Source organism: Haliaeetus leucocephalus, unplaced genomic scaffold (assembly GCF_000737465.1).
Source record: "Haliaeetus leucocephalus isolate CR32 unplaced genomic scaffold, Haliaeetus_leucocephalus-4.0 Scaffold556, whole genome shotgun sequence".
In the NCBI taxonomy this organism is placed as follows: Eukaryota; Metazoa; Chordata; class Aves; order Accipitriformes; family Accipitridae; genus Haliaeetus; species Haliaeetus leucocephalus.
The window spans coordinates 3830988-3849000 of NW_010972992.1; the positions used below are offsets into that span (position 1 = coordinate 3830988).

Sequence of the window (18013 nt, forward strand, 5' to 3'; positions counted from 1 at the left end):
AAAAGAAAACTAATTTTGCTAGTTTTACAAAGAAAATTAGGACAAACCCAACTGAGACATGCTGTCCTATCTAGATTTCTTTTGCTGATCCAAAGTGGCTGCAGGATTTCTGCTTAATTAGAAAAGAGTAGAAAAGCCTTGCTGATCTGACATCCACTTTTAAAGAAATAGGAAGTACAATTTCTTGTTGGTACAGTTTCTCTTCCTCCTTAGCTTTGTTACACTTGTTGCTAGCTGCTTTGTTTCTGTCTCTGATTTGCATGCACCACAGCTGGCTAATAGTTTTTCTTCAGAACAGTAATGAGACACCCCACAGGATACAAAGATTTAGAAAGATGAAAGCATCAAAGCACTGAAGGTGTGGAATACGAATACAGATGTTTCATAAACCTCTGTAGTCTTAGTATCAGCTAGTGAGGCTACTGTGTGGTACTGGTGACCTGAGATATTGCCAGAGATACGCAAGTACAATTTGATAAAGTACTGAGGATATCTCCACAGCAGACGGTGGACTTCAGTCACGTTTTTGTCATAGACATTCCAGAAGCCTTCCATAGCAAAATTGCTTTTTATACTTCAGACAAGAAAGTGCCACTGCATGTGGATGAAAGCCTGACCTTTTTGTTCTGCCTCTAATCCTGTCTGAGCCCTCTTCCAGCTGGAGCTTCTCTCATTCCCAGGGGCAAATTCTTCTCAGGCTTCCTGTGATGAGAAACATGTTTTTGTCGAAATTGGAACAAAGAATAGGACAGGCCAGACTCTGGCTTCTCCTCCCCAAAAAGCCACCCTGCTAACACCCCCATCGTGTTACATAGGACTTTGATCCATTCTGCTGCTGCTCTCACTCACTGTAACTCTTTTATTTCTCTTGTACAGTTTGAATTTCACACACACTCACACCATGAGGGGCAGATGTGGAAAAGGGGAGCCACTTCTAAGTCCATGCATTCCTTCTTGATACAAATTTTGGAAGGATCCAAGATTCAGCCAGACTCTGTTGCACACAGATGTTACAAAACAGTGCAAAAAGGCCGCTGAATCCCCCCTCTAAACAGTAGTATTTAATTGAAATGAGACAGCCAGGATTTTATTTTGGGTTTAGCGTCTGATTTGTGTATCCTAATGCAAGCCATCTTTCTTTTGCATACTTTGATTTACCTGTTTTAAAATAGAGATAATACTTCTTTGTTCTCTCATTGTGTTCTGTGTAAGGAGGTGACAACAGACATATGCAGGAATGGAAATTCCTGTCTGTCATTACTTTTGAGGAAGCATTAAGAGAGATTTGGGCAGACAGATCTCTGTTGGCAGAGACCTTAGCCTTAATGGAATTTGACTACTTTATGAGTATTTGAAAGATGAATCTTTCCCTGTTGCATGGAGAACTGAGTGTAGTCACTTAGGCAGCAATAGCTACTTATGCTAGTCATTGCCAGATTAGATCAGCTGTAGAAGTTGACAGTCTGTAGGAAACTATTCCACTGTTATGTACTGGAGTACTTACAACTTGAATTCAGGATCCTGTTATATCTTGGAAAGATGCATAGTTTTGGGCGTAAGTAGGAAGAAACTAGTTCCATTACTGAGTGGGTCCTAGTCCTATTTTTTCCTTTCCTCTAATACTGATAGAGAAATCGAGTATCACTTGGTCTGAAATCCATTGCCCTAGTTTTCCTCCATTATATTTTGTATGTAGGAATACTCTGCTACATGGTAGATAAAAAGATGAGATCCTAAAGTCGAGAACATGAGGCAAATCCTTTTTGACTTTGTTAATGATGTGGGTTTTAAATGATTGGGAGAATTGAGTCTAAACATGGTTGCAGTTAGTATGTACCCTATGTTTATAATGTTGGTTGATGTTACCAAATTCAAGTATATTAGTATTACTTGATTAGAAGCAGATATCTCTTGTCCCTGGAGGGTGAGATTAAATTAGAAGTGGGTTTAAATGACTGCCTTCTCTGGGAAGCTGTTCTGGCAGGTGTATGTGAAGCTGAGACAAGAAGAAAACCTCAGTGCCCTGTGGCTATTTATTTGGTAGCCAGTCATTGCAAAACCCTTAATATGCATCCAGCAAATGCTTAGAATCTAGCATTCCTGGTGCTTGCTGAGATGGCAAAGGCTCTTAGCAGTTCTCTGCTGGCAGATCGTAGGAGTCCATAGTTCGTTGAAGCTCCGTGAAATACTGCTTTCCCCTCCCAGGAAGTGTGAAACTGTTCACCTCTGGCTTTGGAGATGCTCATGAATGTTCTAACATTCCCTTTGCTATAGCTTTACAGTAATGACTAAATCCCTAGTAAAGTAAAATAAAATTGGTGTTTACTGTAATTAGTTACTGTAAATCTTTGAAGTTATACAGGAACAGGTGGAACAAGTGAGAGGGCCTGATGAGAAACAAAGCACTGATACTTCCTACAATCATTTGTGATTTCTTTTTTATTTAATGTATCCTTTCTTTGCATAACCAATACATAAAGACTCTGGCTCTGTGTTTCACATTTTTCTGCTAAATATCTTCCTTGGGAATTTTTTTTCTTCTCTGCCTTCACTGAATCTAGTTAATAAAGAATAGGTGATATAAAACCTTTTGCAGCCTGAGCAGCAGGACAGGCTAAGAATTTTATTGTAACCATTTTCACTGCTTCTCCTTTCAAAGCTCATGAATGTTTTTATTTAATTTTCAAGCATTTATATCAAGATTGGGAATTTGGCCAGTTTTAATGCCTGTGAGCAATGTGGTGCATTCTTACTGTGAAAAGCTGAAGGGGCTTCTACTCTGGCCTATAAGCAGTCAATCATCACAACTGTTTATTGAAAACAGCTCTTTGCTGGTATTGGTTTCTCAAATGTATTTGTTCCCAGCATGGGAATGATTTTTAGTAGCATGATGGAAATGCGTTGGATTTTGGAGTTGTTTGGGGGGCAACTGGTTGTTTTCTGAGGTTTGTTGAATCAGGGACTTAGGGATGCCTGAACACAAATAAACTGCAGAACTGGGGAGACTGGCCAACAAAGTTAATTCCTTGTGCCAGAGGATTACCTGTTCCCCAGAGTATCCACAAAGTAGCAGTGCCTTCCTCTTCTAATCCCAGAAGCAAGCCCTCAGGACTTCTTCAGAAGGAAAACCAAGCTTGACTTATGTTGGTAAAATCTGTCACACAGAATAGCTTTTTAAACAAACTTGGGGAGACTAAAAAAAAGAAAAGTTTGGCTTCTTGTCTAGACTTTGCACACAAGCTGCTTTATTGCAAAAATAAGGTTTTTCTACTAAGTTTTGAGATCTTTTCTGGTAATCAGAAATGTGTGTGTTCCCTCACAGATAGGCTCTGTTAAAAGAAAGTTTTTCATTTTTTTGGGATGATAGGGAAGGGTCCAGTCTCTTACTTCTGAGTTCTTGAAAATGTAATGTATTTTGAGTGACAGAAAGTATTGTTAGAGACCATGAAAGGTAATGGAAGACTGGAAAGCTCCCAGGACTGTATAAAAGAGAGTATTTCTAGTAAACATTAGACATTTATGCCTGGGGTTTGTGGAGGAGAAAAGTCCATCATTTGAGTGCTCTTCCTGCTGAAGACAATAAAGTTGTTTTTTATTCCCAGTTCATGTCTGGTTTCTGTTTAAATAGCCTTTATAATATACAAGCAGTAAGAGTATATTTCTCTTAAATACTGTTCTTGTTTTTGATTCTAGCTCAGTGTGCTACATTCTAGTCCTTTGCACATCTAAGACTTACATTTTTATTTGATATCTTAATAATCAAACAGTAGGTTTATGTAACTTTTCACTACTAACAAAATTCAAAGATTTAATATTTTTGTCCAAGATTTTTATATCAGGGAGTTTGCCAAGCGTAGTCAGTTTTTACAATTGCTATGTCATTCCATCTCTACAAAATTTTTTTCATCAGAAGGCTTGTCTCATTTTAATATCCCACTTATGATCAAGTGCTATAAATAGGTTAGGGTTAGACAGGAGGATTGGATATTATCCTGGCTATAGTACAGATATTGATTAATAAACAGGAGGGAAAAATTATCTATGATCTTGGATTTAACTGTCTTTTCACAAAGCTTTCTGTGCCGGTGTCATTTCCTTATCCAGCTGCCCCTTACAGCTGCTGAAGATTGTGCACTTGGAATATAGGAATTACTGATTTTGTTACTGTGATTGACATCAATTTTAATTCTACTGTGCTGCATTATGTGTTATGCAGTGAGTCCAGGTGACCTGAACTCATACAGAACTTCTTTGATGAAAATCAGTTTTGCAACTAATTAATCCTCATTTTGAAGGAAAGTATAAGGATCTTAATGTTGTTTTGTTGTTTCTTCTAATCACTTTGTTTATTGCATAAAATGTGAAATCAAATGGTGGGTATTTAAACAGTTAAATTAGTACCTTAATTCAAACTATATCAAAATCTTGATATGACCGAGGCAACCTTGTTTTTTCTGTGGACTCCCATTTTAATAGTCTATCTGCAAACATGAGGGCAGCTTTCTCGAAGTAGTTTCAGAAGAGTTTATGTATTGGCATGTGGCATTTAAAATATATAATTTTGAAATATTTTACTTGAGCATTAATACTGGAAGACTCTCCCAGTCCATACCAGGCAGCATAGCTGAATACTTAAGCCTTTCCTGAAAGATGATGTGTAACCTATGACCTACCAAACCTATACCTAAAAACTTCCAAGTAAGGAGATACAGTAGTCATCTCTTGTGGTCTGCTGCTGAGCCTTCAAGTAAAGTAGGTGGTAGTGGTGGCTTTTTTTAGCTTCTAAACAAAAATGAACAGATTAATATGTTCTACCCTCAGTGGATATGGAGAACAATTGACCTTCACCTTAATATAAAACTTCATATTATCCTCAATTAGGAACAACTGCAAGAACACCACCCAGTAAACAGAGACTTAAGTTACTGTCTGCTGAGTTAGCCAGCAGCACTGGTTCCATCTTTTGAGATGTTTTCCCACCTTCTCCTTTAATACAGAAAGATTTTGTAGTTATCTTTTTCCAGATACAAGGAGAAATCTATCCCCCTGATTCTAATCTGATAAACTGCCCTAATTTCCAGCAGCAACACTGTGACTAACCCCCTGGCAGCTCTGCCTGGCTGGAATATTGGCCCTTCAGGGCCCCTTCTGTGTGCCTGGATGCTTTTCTGTAGTGTTGCTCATCTGTCCAGTCTCCAGCACAATGACTAGAACACAGCTCTGCAGTGTTTTAAGAGTGTTACAAAATTTAAGAAGGTTCTGCCTGACCGCAGACCTCGTCAGATCTACAGGGAGAGGGGCAATGCCGTAATGGTAGGATGGTGAAAGGATAGGGAAGCACAGAATGCCACGATTTCTAAACATGTATTTTGAATGTGTTAGCAGGACTCCATGTGGAAATGCTTTTCCAAGAGAAGTACAGTCTGCAGGCCCACTCTCAGAGAATTTGTATGCAGAGAGGTGTGGGTCTGTTGAAAACACATTCCAGTCAGCTGTGGTAGTAGCAATTTTTGGGAATTGTCAATATACTTCCAACACTCAGAGCACACTGAATCCAGTGGATGAGAAAAAGCAGAAATCTAAGGTCTGTCAGAACAAACAAAAAAACCTCCAGAACACAAGATCAGAACTTAACCCACACACAACTGTGTTTCCCTTAGCCTGTAAAACTGAATAGCAAAAAGATGCAGTGATTACCAAGGTTTTATTACTCTGAAGAAATAAGTTAGTGAATGTTCAGCCATATTAGTAAAGTCCACTTTGATGCATGAGTCTTGCTTTGGAGGGATTTTTGTACTCTTCTTGACAGCTGTACTTCTCTGTGTTTTAGGTCCATTTCTGTCAAAGCAGTGAATGTTGTTGCTTCCCCCCCATTTTGTCTATGTGCTATTTTAATGTGGTACATCAAAATATGAAATAATTGACAGGAGATTTCCCAGTCAGTGGCTTACCCTAGTCCACAAAATTATTTTTCTTTACTCACTGTGTGGGCTAGATCATTTGTTACAAGAGAGTAATTTATGATTAATAATGACAACATAGTATTATATCTACTGCTGTGTATTCTTTTAAATCAAAGTCTTTCTCCTTCCTCTTCCCTTCTTTCCCCTCCCTTTGCTTAAACCTAGCCATAGACAGCTTTGAAACATTTAGTTCTACTTTGGACAGCCAAGAAAGTATGAAACAGAAAAAGAGTAATTGCGTGCACCAGGGAGCATCAGCAAAAGAGCAGTGCTAATTGTTGAAGAATAAAAGATAAAGGCCAATTTTGTCAGGAAGTGTTGACAAGAAAGATAAGTTGGAAGTAATTAACTGTCTGACATGCTGGAAGTGATGTCTCCGCCAATGGCTCTTTAAATCATCAGGATATGAAATGTGACAGCCATTTATCACTTTTATGAGGCACTGCTGCCTAGCTTTCCCTTGGGAAGCGTGGAGGTAGTATGTTCTTTGACTGTCTTGCTAAAAAAAAGGCATGGATATATTTCAAGTGCTTCCCATTTTTGGGTGCCTGTCTTCTTGAACAGTGATTATGGTGTGTTCTTAGCCAGACTGAATCTGATTTGAGCTCAGGCCATTCTGAAGTCCTGTTTCCAACAGTATTTTACTTCACCTTCCCAGATACCCAGAGTGTCTCTAGGAGCTTGGTTCTTTAGTTGTCAGGAAAGGAAGCTTCTACAGATAGAAGAAATATAGCGCTCATTTGGAAATTTTCTCTCTTTTCTCTGTTCAGAGTACTCTTTTAATACTATGGATTTCCTTGTCTCTTACTGATCAACAGGCCTCTTGGGGAGGGGGGCAGGTGGGGAAGGGATGAAACGCAATCATTCTGATGATAGAAGGCAAGAAAGGATTTTTCTGAAAGCTGCTTATATCTACAGCAGCATATTCAAAGACCATTGAAAGTCTCTTTGCGCTACTGTCAGTTGACACGTTTGGTTTTGTCAGGTTATACTGTTTCCATTCCAAACATTAACTATTATTAATGTTGGACTGTAGGGTGTGTTGTAGAGTGCTCGGGTGTTCTGACATTGCTTTGAACAGCTTGCACTTCTTGTTTTCCAGTGCCACTAAGGGAGGAGGAAAGCAATGAGCCAGAGACTGTTTGTAAATAAGCTTTAAAAAATAGCAGGAGCTTTGTGAAAAGTTTATTTCCTCATTAAACTGGGCTTTAGCAAAAGTGCTGATCACCAAGCACCAATGTGCAGAGCCATTTCTGATAGTAAGACCAGCAAACCAATATGAAATAGAAATTATTTAAGAGAATAGCTGTACGTATGTTGCTGAACTGGAGAACCAGGCTCATGAGTAGCCTATTTGCTTGTGCTTCACAAAATTCAGCTGCCCTTGCAAAGCAAGATGCCTCACAGGTACAGAATGAGGACTGGTTGTGATGGCAGGACTTTCTGACATGTTCTTGAAAAACAGCGAAAGAAGAGCACCAGTACTGGTTAGTACCAGTGTAGAGGCATTATATGAAACATGAAACTGAAAGTAGGGTTGCAAGCTTTTTTGTGTGTTCCTGGTGACATTTGTCAGCTGTTCTAATGATGTAGATTGTTTCCTGGATCATTAAAATCTCTACTCTGATTTTTAAAGGAGTTGGTGGGCTGTTTAAGAGAAAGAGGGGAAAAAAATCAGTACTGTAAAGCTCTTAATAAGCGTAGCTGTTTAAGAAATTATGCCTTTCAAACTATTGGCAACTATTCTTCCTATGCAGGCTGCTATTTAGAATTGATAATCATATACAGTCACTGTTTTGTGTAATGAGTCTTGAGAATATGTGCAGAGAATATGTGTGCACCTATTGTTTTGCAAATATATAGTCATTGTGTGTCTTCTGTAGTCTACTCATTCACTTAAAAGTTTTAAACAAAAAGGAGGGTGTTCAATTGGTATTTCTAAATGATAGAGCTTAGTATTATCAAGCAGAAGCTCCTACCAGTCTCTAATATTTGCCAACTGTGTTAAATGGTCTTTCTCTCCCTACCTTCTCAGCATTAACAATAAACTGCAACAGCCAGAAGCAGCTGCTGGGGTACTGGAATATGCCATGAAGCACTTTGGGGAGCTGGTGAGTCCTGCTGGGTAACTCTCTTCTTCATGTCTTATGTTTTCCTGGGTTTCGTAGGTTTTGGGTTTGGGGTTTTGTGTGTGTGTGTGTGTGGTGGTGGTGTGTTTTTTCAATCAATCATGTTGAGGAAGGTTCTATCCCCACTTGTAATACTGCATCGTTCATACTGAAGGTGCCTTGCTGCCTATGGGATGTATACTGTGTACTTAGCTGTATACTAGCAAACACTGTATGCAGGTAAGATAGCTGGGAAGGCTGCAAGAACTTGTGCAGAACCTGATTTGGAGGAGGATTTAGCAGCTATCATTGACACTAAATGCGGCTGTGGGCAACTAGCAACTTTACAAAGTAAGTCATAAGAGGAGCTGTGAGCTCTACTGTCAAGAACTTGCTTGAAATATTATGACTGAGCTGAGGAGTTAGAAGACCTGGCATGCAGAGCATGGTTTATACTGACCCTGCCCACAAGGCTGGGAAAAGAATCTATTCTGCAGCCTATGTCAAGACATGAGCTGCCAAGGACTGAGCAGAAAAACATTGGCAGAAATAAGTATGGAAAATATATTAAGGCATTTTATTTCTTGAAAATTAGAAACAAAATCTAGAAACAAAAACTGAAGAAAAGTTTGTGCAGCTGATAAGGATCACTGCTTGGCTTTGTTACAAACCACAGCCTTTCCTTGTGAGGGCTGTGATTAGACCCCAACTTTATACTACCTGCTGTATTAAAAAATTGTCTAGCAGTAGCCAGATGCACAGTGTGCTTTTTGGGGTTGGGGTTTGGTGGTTTTTTTTTGCAGTTAGTCACTCTATTCCTGAGCACAGGACTGCTGTTCTTGTTTAAACGCAAGTGTGTGCAACAATGGGAAGTGGAATATTTTACAGATTTACCCTTTTTCCTATTCCACTCATTCTCCCTCTCCAAAAAGAAAAGCACCAGCCACTGAGCTAATATTTCAGTGGCACTGAATAGGGGGATGATGTTGGATTGATCCCTCTGGTAAACGTGAATTCATTTCTGTGCAGGCTGAGCAACAGTCAGGATTCCTGTTTTTGTACTAGCTCAAGTCTTTTCTCTGTATCGCAAAAGCCCATGAGGATATTTAGAATGAAAAAAGGGCTAAGTGACCACCACGGACACAGAGTTGCAGTAGTTAATATAGAATGATGAATATTAATACCACTATTTATTCTGATTTTTTTTTTTTTTCCCTCTTCCTTAGGAAATTCAAGCTACCTGGTATGAAAAGCTTCATGAATGGGAAGATGCTCTGGTGGCCTATGACAAGAAGATGGACACAAACAAAGATGATCCTGAGCTGATGCTAGGTCGGATGCGTTGCTTGGAAGCACTTGGTGAATGGTAAGAGAGGAATGCCTGAAGACGGAGGAAAATGTTGCCTTTAAAAATGGTGCCTTTCTCTTCTCTGGATGCTGTCATCCAGGTGCAATTTTTTTGCCTGAATTCCTATTTACTCCTGCTTACTTAATAGTTTGAGTATCTCCAGCAACTTCTCATTTTATTCGCAGAAGTCAGAATTGGTAATAATATCTCTAAGCCATTTGGGATGGGCCATCTTATAAGTGAAGGTTTCTCTGAAAGAGAATCTGCAGTCTTATGATCAGATCAACCCCATTTGTAACAGAGAAAGAAATTGTAAATAGAGGGGACCTTTCAGGAAACATTAACTGGGCAGCACTTGTCAAAAACAGTTATGAAGGGAGCTCCTTGTGGCCCTCCTTTTAAAACTCTGATTAAAACATGAGAGATATTTATTCATGGTCAGACCTATGCCTATCCAGAATGCATGGTCTTTTGCACAATTGTTAGTGAAATTGTCTGTTTCCTAATAGTCAACAGGGTGTAAGATTATGCCAAATAAATCACTCCCACTTTAAAACCCTTTTGCCCATCTTGTAGATGGCTGAATTTTTCATTATTACTCTTTTAGCATTCATTAAGCATTGTCTTTGTGGACATTTGGTATTTCAAACCCTGCGTTAAATGTGTGTTGTCAACACGTAACTGGTTAGAGTCTGTGTCTGTGAGAGGGTGAGCTGGTAGTGACTTATAGCTTGCTAGTTAACTGGGGGCTTCTGTTTTTCTCCCTGTTCACTTCAATTCGAAGAAGATAATTGGAGAAGGCATTCTGTGCACTGTAGCATGCAGTTCTACCCAGGGGCATATGTGATTTGGTCCAGGTTCCGCCTTTCTACTGAACTTTTCATGTCACTAGAGCTCTCTCCTGATGGGTCCTGACGTGAACCCATGGGATGGCACACAGTAAGGAGATTCCTCTTCACTAAAGTCATTTTACTGTTAGAGAGACAGAGCTGTTTGAGAAACCTAATTCTGACAGCATTTTTCTGCCCTTTTTGTTTGTAGATGAGGGTGAGGCATACTGGGTGTAGCTTTTTCAGTAGGAAAAATAGATCCTCTTACTGAGTGTTTCTCAATCCTCTTTTCTAGGAGTAGGCAGTTCCCACCAGGGATTTACAGAATTTCTCCCTCCTGCAGGACATGTATTTGTGTAAAGTGTCTTCTCTGAACCTCCCGCTTCTTCACATATCAGTGACAAATATGTTACAAAAAGATGCTTTTCTTCTGTTGGAGCTAGATATTATGCATCTATTGATGTCTGTAGTGATGAGAGCAACCACAATCTCACAAAGATCTGTGTGCTTGCTGTTGTGGAACTGCACTCTGTCTCTGTGCAGATGTTTTTTTACAATTCAGAAATGCCTTTGCAAAGTGTTGTCTGCTACCTTGCAACTGACTACAGAGACATCATCCTGAGACTGAGGATTCCATGGTTTGGCTGCTGATATTCTTCAGTAGTGTTCAACTTGACTATTTGTGCTGCTGGAGTCTGCTTGGCAGAATATGACGGTTAATCTAGAACTGATACTATGCAGCATCATTATTTCAGTACTCTGTCCAGTGATGTTTTGAAAGTATAGTCAAAATATTCTTAGCTATTTGTCTCCTGATGTAGTGAAGTCTGCAAGAGCCATACTGCTTTATTAGCATCTATGAGGTCCTGATTTGCTGCTGCTGATTTACTGTTGCTAGGTTTGGCTTGGTTTTTCATTTGCTTTGGGTCTCCTGGGCCATTAAGCTGTCAGAATTACTATCTTGCCTGTAGCAGCCCATCGGTTCTGTTTGACTAACTCATCTTCCTTTTTGGGAGGGGAGAGTATGACAGTAGAGAAGGCAAGCTGGCCTCTTCACAGTTGGCAGCTATTCCACTGCTACAGAGTATCCAGCCTGAGAAATTCTGGAACTGCAACACCCACAGTAATTGGTTTGATTAATGGAGCATTCACAGTTGATTTAAAAGAAATAATATAAAAAAATCCTGATGCTTTCTCTCCACTGGAGATGAATGATTCAGATCCTTTCTGAGATCTTGCCATGACAAGTTTTCATACTAGGTTACAGCAGCATTGATTCTCTAGTTTCTGTCTTCAAACTTGATGATGTGTTTATCCAAAATGTTTGATAGCAGGACTCATGCACAAGCTATTCAGATCATATGTTTCCTGTACTGACACTTGCGAAAAATTTTAAGTGTCCCTTGTTTGGTAGTGGTTTGGTTTTTTTCTTGGGAATGTTTTTTTTTTTCTGTATTTGTATACTGGAGTTGACAGTTCAGTTCATAAAGTAGGCATTACTACCTGCTGAGGAACAAATGCAAACTTTTATCTGGATTTGTGTTTTCAAAGCATAGTGTGCCTTTAAATTATTTTCTGATGATAAGATATTTGTCATTAGACTAGCATGTCTGAGTTGGTCAGAGGAGAAGAATCCTATTCTCCACTTTATCTAAAAAGAACAATGGGGCTGGTTGTCATCTTATCTGTGGAAAGTCGTTGTTTAACAAGGCAGAATTCTTAGAAGAGGCTTTTCGCTGATCAGAAATTGTGGATTCTTCTTAGGGGGCAGCTCCACCAGCAATGCTGTGAAAAGTGGACACAGGTCAATGATGAAACTCAAGCTAAGATGGCTAGGATGGCTGCAGCTGCTGCCTGGGGCCTAGGTAATGTATCCTTGTGTGGTAGCATATGACAGCCCACAATGTGGAGGCACAGATACTTGTAAATTACTTCAGAACTACAACATATAAGAAACAGCAAAATCAAAACCCAAAATTATTTATGTTGGGAAATGAAGTGTTATTTAACACTGAAGCCCTTTGGAAAACTTGCATTTCCGTAAGGTCTTCCAGTGTGGTCTCAAATAACAGAGAGACTGCCTTATTGGTCTGAGCAGATAATCAGTTGCTTAACTGATCCCTTTTACTTAGTTTTACATTGAACATAGCTCAGACTTGAAATGAGATTAATAGAATTTCTCAGATTTGTGGCAGTCTTATTTACAAACTAGAACAATGACTGATGAACATCTCAATAGGTTGTGTCTCTTGAGTAGACAATCCTAAGTGGAATAAATCTATAAATGGTCCAAATATCAGCATAATGGATAGCCAGATATTTACTAGAGAAGCTTACAAATCACTTGCTGTCTGCCAGCCTTTACTGAGTAAAATTCATCTTTTGCTTTGTAGGACACTAATTCATTCAAATGTTCTGGAAATGTCAGCATTTCAACTTTTTCATCACAAGGAATGCAAGAACCTTTTCTATGAGATAACAAATTGCCTAGAAGAAAAATACCTATGTTTTTGCTTTTTTATAACTCTGTGTATGTATGTATACAGTTTGTGCAGATATACAGTTTCTGTATATAACACAGACTGTCCCTGCCAAAGACAAGCTGTTGGAGACCTGACTTAAATGTAGCAGTACCACACAGCACTCAGGCCTAGTCAGTGATGTCTAAGCACTGTAGCATAGTTCTGTTCTTATCTTGGAGAGAAGGCTGTTGTATTATTGAGGATATCTGTGTCTCTGCAGGTCAGTGGGATAGCATGGAAGAATATACCTGCATGATCCCAAGGGACACCCATGATGGTGCTTTCTACAGGGCTGTACTGGCTCTTCATCAGGACCTTTTCTCACTGGCTCAGCAGGTAATTATCTTCCTTGTTGGCTTCCCAAAACCTAGTTTAAGATGAACTAGGCTGTATTTCTGCATGGAAAGACATGCTGTTTTAAAGCAGTTGGCTATAACCTATGAATTGCCCAATAACCTTTTTTCCATTGATGTATTAGACCTTGGTGATTGAGCTTACCTTGTATTTCCAGAGACACAGCAGTGAATATATGTACAGATAGTAGTGGCCCAGTGCTGTAGAGTGTAAGAATGCCTTAGTCATTCTTTGACTTCTTTACTTTTATGTCTGTTTTCTAGACAGTGCACAACGGTTATCTTGGCAGAAGTTCCATTCTACAAGGCACTGCTTGATAAAAGGCATTGATGGCATAAGACACACATAAGATTCTTCATGGGTGTTCTGTGCACTTCTGTCTATTGCAGCTCCTTTAGTGAACTGCTCATATATATCATGCACCAGAACTTTTCCTCTAATTGTTCTGGTAGCAGTGATAAATCTTAAATTTTAGATTGACATCAGAAATCAAGGCAAGGAATGAGTCTATTAAACAGAGCCGTATTGGTATGCTTGTTTGTCACAGAGGAGATTTGCAGAGTGACTTTTTCCCCTCTGTAGATGTGAAGCATGTTGTTTACTTTCCAAGGAAGCTCAAGTATCATTTCTCAGAATTCTGTGCTGGCTTGCCAACTTAGATAAAGGAGTAATTCAGTTTGCTCTGTCAAAACCCGTACACAGATTTTTGGGTGATGTGCACAGTAAAATTAGCCAGGCATTCAAAGAGGTAGAGTTTGTGATTAACCTTTAACATTTTGAACAGGAAAAATTGTAGATGAGGGATTATATAATGACTGGAACCAAAGCACGATTTATTTCATGCTTGAAGAGCATGTCTTAGTTGGAGGAAGAGAAGTGGAATTTGCTGTCCTGTAAAATTCATAAAAACCTGTTGGGTTACATAAAACAGTGAGAGCTATTTTCTGTCATTGTATTTTATCAAGAGACATTTCTTGAGGCTTTTTTGTAACTGCCTCTCTTGCACTAAAATGTGAACTTCTCTTTTTTTCTCTATAAATGTTACTGATTATGATCTCTACAATGACAGTAGGATTAGAAATACCGCAAACTTTGATTTGGTAGAAAGGCAAACTTCAGACTGTGCAGGTGATAAATGAAGCCCCCTTGACTTCCCCTACACCTGTCCCTGGACGCTGTTTCCCTGTCAGTTCTTTCTATTGGTAACATCCTTTCCTGGTTCTTGTTGGAGAATGGGAACAATGTCAGCTTTGTTCATGAGATGGAACAGATGAATAGCAGTTCCAACAGTTGACTCTAGATAAAACATACCACATTTCACCAAATATCTTGTTCTGTTTCAGTGCATTGACAAAGCCAGAGATCTGCTAGATGCTGAGCTGACTGCCATGGCAGGAGAGAGCTACAGTCGAGCCTATGGGGTAAGTGTCTAACTCTCAGCCTTCATTCTCCTCATTGCTGCTTCAGACTGTCTCTAGAAGTTGCATAAAATTTCTGAGTAGTGCTTGTATCAAACATAAGACCTGTGTAGGCCCACAAACTAAATGGCTCTTGTCAGATAAGAAATATAACTTTGTCGGAGCAGCTTTGGGACAAATTAAACAGTGAAGTGAGCTCCCCCCACCCCCACCAAAAAAAAAAAAAGAAAGAAGAATTGACATTCAGAAAGTTTGAATCAGCAGATCATCTAGATACCAGTATATAGCAGTTGGGCCTTTACTTGTTGGGCAGCATATGTACTTAAGATTTTGATGCCAAAATACTGCTCCTTAATTATAGATTTTTTTTCTGTAGTGATTGGGATGGAATGTGATTGTTTCCTTCAGGCTATGGTATCCTGCCAGATGCTGTCAGAGCTGGAAGAGGTTATCCAGTATAAACTTGTACCAGAACGCCGTGAGATCATCCGCCAGATCTGGTGGGAAAGACTGCAGGTACATCTTTGTAAAGGTCAAGGATGGAGATGCTGATGAACTACCATGAACAGCTTCCTTTTGAGTCAGTGCGATGGCTCAGCGAATCTTTCCATTTATCTTTCTATCCCAATAGCATATATGCTTACATGGTTGCATGCTTTCTGTCTCCTTTGCATTTGTCCTGGTTGTTTGGGCTCTTTTTTTTTTTTTTTGTTAATGTTCCTGAGGTGTCTACTGGTGTGACACTTTAGTGGGGTGATTTAAGACTTGGTATAGAATCATAGAATGGTTTGTGTTGGAAGGGACGTTAAAGATCATCTAGCTCCAACCTCTCTGCCATGGGCAAGGACACCTTCCACTGGAAGATGTGTACAGAATGGAGACACTCGTAAGATCTCCAAGGCTGTTTATCTCAGTGTTGGATTACATCTGGAAATACTGGTTTGGATGAGGCTAATTTGAACTTTTTACCTGTCTGGCTGCATTTTAAGGAGGAGTGAATTCTCTCACAATGCTGGAAAACCGGACAGAGAATTCACATACTTGTAAAAGATTGTCCTGTTCCTTTTTGACCTCTTAGAAGAACATTTCCAATTGGTGGCACTTAGGGACATGGCTTAGTGGTGGACTTGGCAGTGTTAGGTTTATGGTTGGACTCAATGATCTTAAAGGTCTTTTCCAACCTGAATGATTCTATGATTCTCTGATTAGCCTTGTCCTCTTAAAAGAGACCTTTGGCAATGCTGCTTTTCCTGTATTTACAGAGAAGTTTGTGCCTTTCTTACCCTAAACAGCAAAAATTCAAAGCACCTCTGAAGATTTAAATCAGCCAAATATTTTGAGACTTATTTCCTTACAAGAGGCATCCCTACAGTGAAAGTGAATATCAGATGTAGTACATACAGGAATACTGTTTAAAGAGTTGATTTCTGTAAGGGGGGGAGGGGAGCATAATTAGGGTAAAATGCTCTCATTATACCAAATTTTGATACACTGCCTGGAGGAAGAATTTCTCCCTATGCAGAGTTCTCCACTGTGACTGCTATGTCTGCCTCCTTATGAAAGGCTGTTGCTGCTGTGTATTTTTTAGCTGCTTGGGAAACTGTAACAAGGCTTTTAGTATCCCATTTGCCTTCCTGACTGGAAAAGCTCGGGACCATTCCACTGGGGTGGATAAACTGAGAGTGACAGGAAATGTAATGTCTGAATACAGGCTGTTTATAGTCCTGAAAGCAGTACATACAGTTATTGCACATTTTATAGCTGCTTTTTAATAATTTTAAAATGCCTATGGGATGAGGTGTATTTGGGTGTTAGCGAACAAGCTTTGTCTAATTTCCCAGCCCTCAATTTTGGGGAAAAAGAAACAGAGAAAGAAATAGATGCTTTGGTGCTTGCTGCCATTGGAAATTCTTTTGTTAACCTCAAAACTAAGTCATCTCTGGATTAATAGGAACTTCAGAGCATCACTGTTACCCTGAAGTATGTGGCCATTACAGCAAGCATGATGTATTTGATGTATGTTACTGTCCCTTCCACAATTCTACTTCTCTGTAGCATCCTTGAATGTTTGAAATACAGCCTCATCCTCCTCCGACTGACAATGTTGTTACGTATCTCCCTTCAGACAGACAAGAACCAGACAATGCTTGCACAAGCAGCATAGCAGTTGGAACTGCAGTTTCTGGCAGAATATCAGTTCAGTCATGCCAGCCTCTAAAAGAAACACGTGCAAGGAGAAGAAGGGCAATAACAAATATATCTTTGCAACCATTTGGTTTTGTACCATCTCCATATTGAGATATGTCACTGTTTAAACCAAAAATAAGTTTTAAAACTAGGTTGAGATGGGTTATAAAACTATTGACTTGTTTTGGAGTTGCACAAAGAGCTTTCCTGATTTTTGGATGCATTTCTGCTTTAGAAGCTTTTCTCCTTTTTTCCATCAGAGGATATCGCTAGACTGCAAACACTGGGCTGGCTGCAGAGAGTAAGAGTCAAGGACTTAACCTTCTTCACACATTGCTGTATTAAAGAAAAAGCCAGCTAGTTCGTAATGTCAGCCTGCTGTGAATTATGAGTACTGAAGTCTCTCCATCTTGGGGAAAGTCCCTTCAGATTCTGAATTAAGGCTCTGTGGAGTAGATTGGAGATAAAACGCTACCAAGTTCTCTCTTCCTTTTTCTCTCAGGGCTGTCAACGAATTGTGGAAGACTGGCAAAGAATATTGATGGTCCGATCTCTTGTTGTGAATCCTCATGAGGACATGAGAACTTGGCTCAAGTATGCCAGCTTGTGTGGCAAGAGTGGGAGACTGGTAAGCACTATCAGGCTCTACTCTCTACAGCAGGTTTTTAGACGATTGGCTTTGTCATGCTGCTTCAACCTCAAGCATTTCCAAATATTTTCATTGCCTGAGTGGGATGGGCTCTCCTCTGAGGAGGGGACCGGTCAGAAATTGTTGAAATGCTAAAATTGTAACTAGCGTAGAGTTCATGCTTGTAGCCAAGGTTATTTTTGTGGGACTAATATTATTCCTGAGAGCGTCAGAGCCAATTTTTTGTTGCATGCTATACCTGAAAGTTTTTATGCAGCACTGTAGTTTTTAATAATAGCTCTCTCTGCTAAAGCACTCTTTGTCAAATCTAGAATGTGACGTTGTTATTGTTGAACATTACAATCCTATTTCAACGTTCACCACAAGATTTATTCCCAAAAATAATTGAAATGGAGACTTCACAGTCTCTACTGGCTTCTGAAATGAGAATCTAATGCTCTGATCCCAATGAAGACATATGGTTTATCATGTGGTATTCTTATGAATCCAGGGAGTGGTAATAAGGCTGCTATGTCTCTGTTTTATCTGGAGGGTCGGAGGTATTTTTTTAGTGGAGGGCAATTCTGCAGTCAATATGAAATGGAGGTAAGAATGAACTTGTTTTAACGTGCTTTTTCTCTTTGCAACTTTCTCC

At 39.5% G+C, this 18013-nt stretch overlaps 1 protein-coding gene across 1 annotated transcript in view; it reads left to right on the forward strand.

The window, feature by feature from the left end:
• The window catches only part of MTOR (mechanistic target of rapamycin (serine/threonine kinase)), a 68308-nt gene that overhangs the window by 29278 nt on the left and 21017 nt on the right, over positions 1 to 18013 (forward strand). Inside the window, exons 29-35 of the mRNA XM_010577323.1 lie at positions 7999 to 8074; positions 9298 to 9437; positions 12014 to 12114; positions 12992 to 13107; positions 14469 to 14546; positions 14952 to 15059; positions 17233 to 17358. Coding sequence (XP_010575625.1) covers positions 7999 to 8074; positions 9298 to 9437; positions 12014 to 12114; positions 12992 to 13107; positions 14469 to 14546; positions 14952 to 15059; positions 17233 to 17358 — 745 coding nt within the window. The remainder of the gene's footprint in view (positions 1 to 7998; positions 8075 to 9297; positions 9438 to 12013; positions 12115 to 12991; positions 13108 to 14468; positions 14547 to 14951; positions 15060 to 17232; positions 17359 to 18013) is intronic.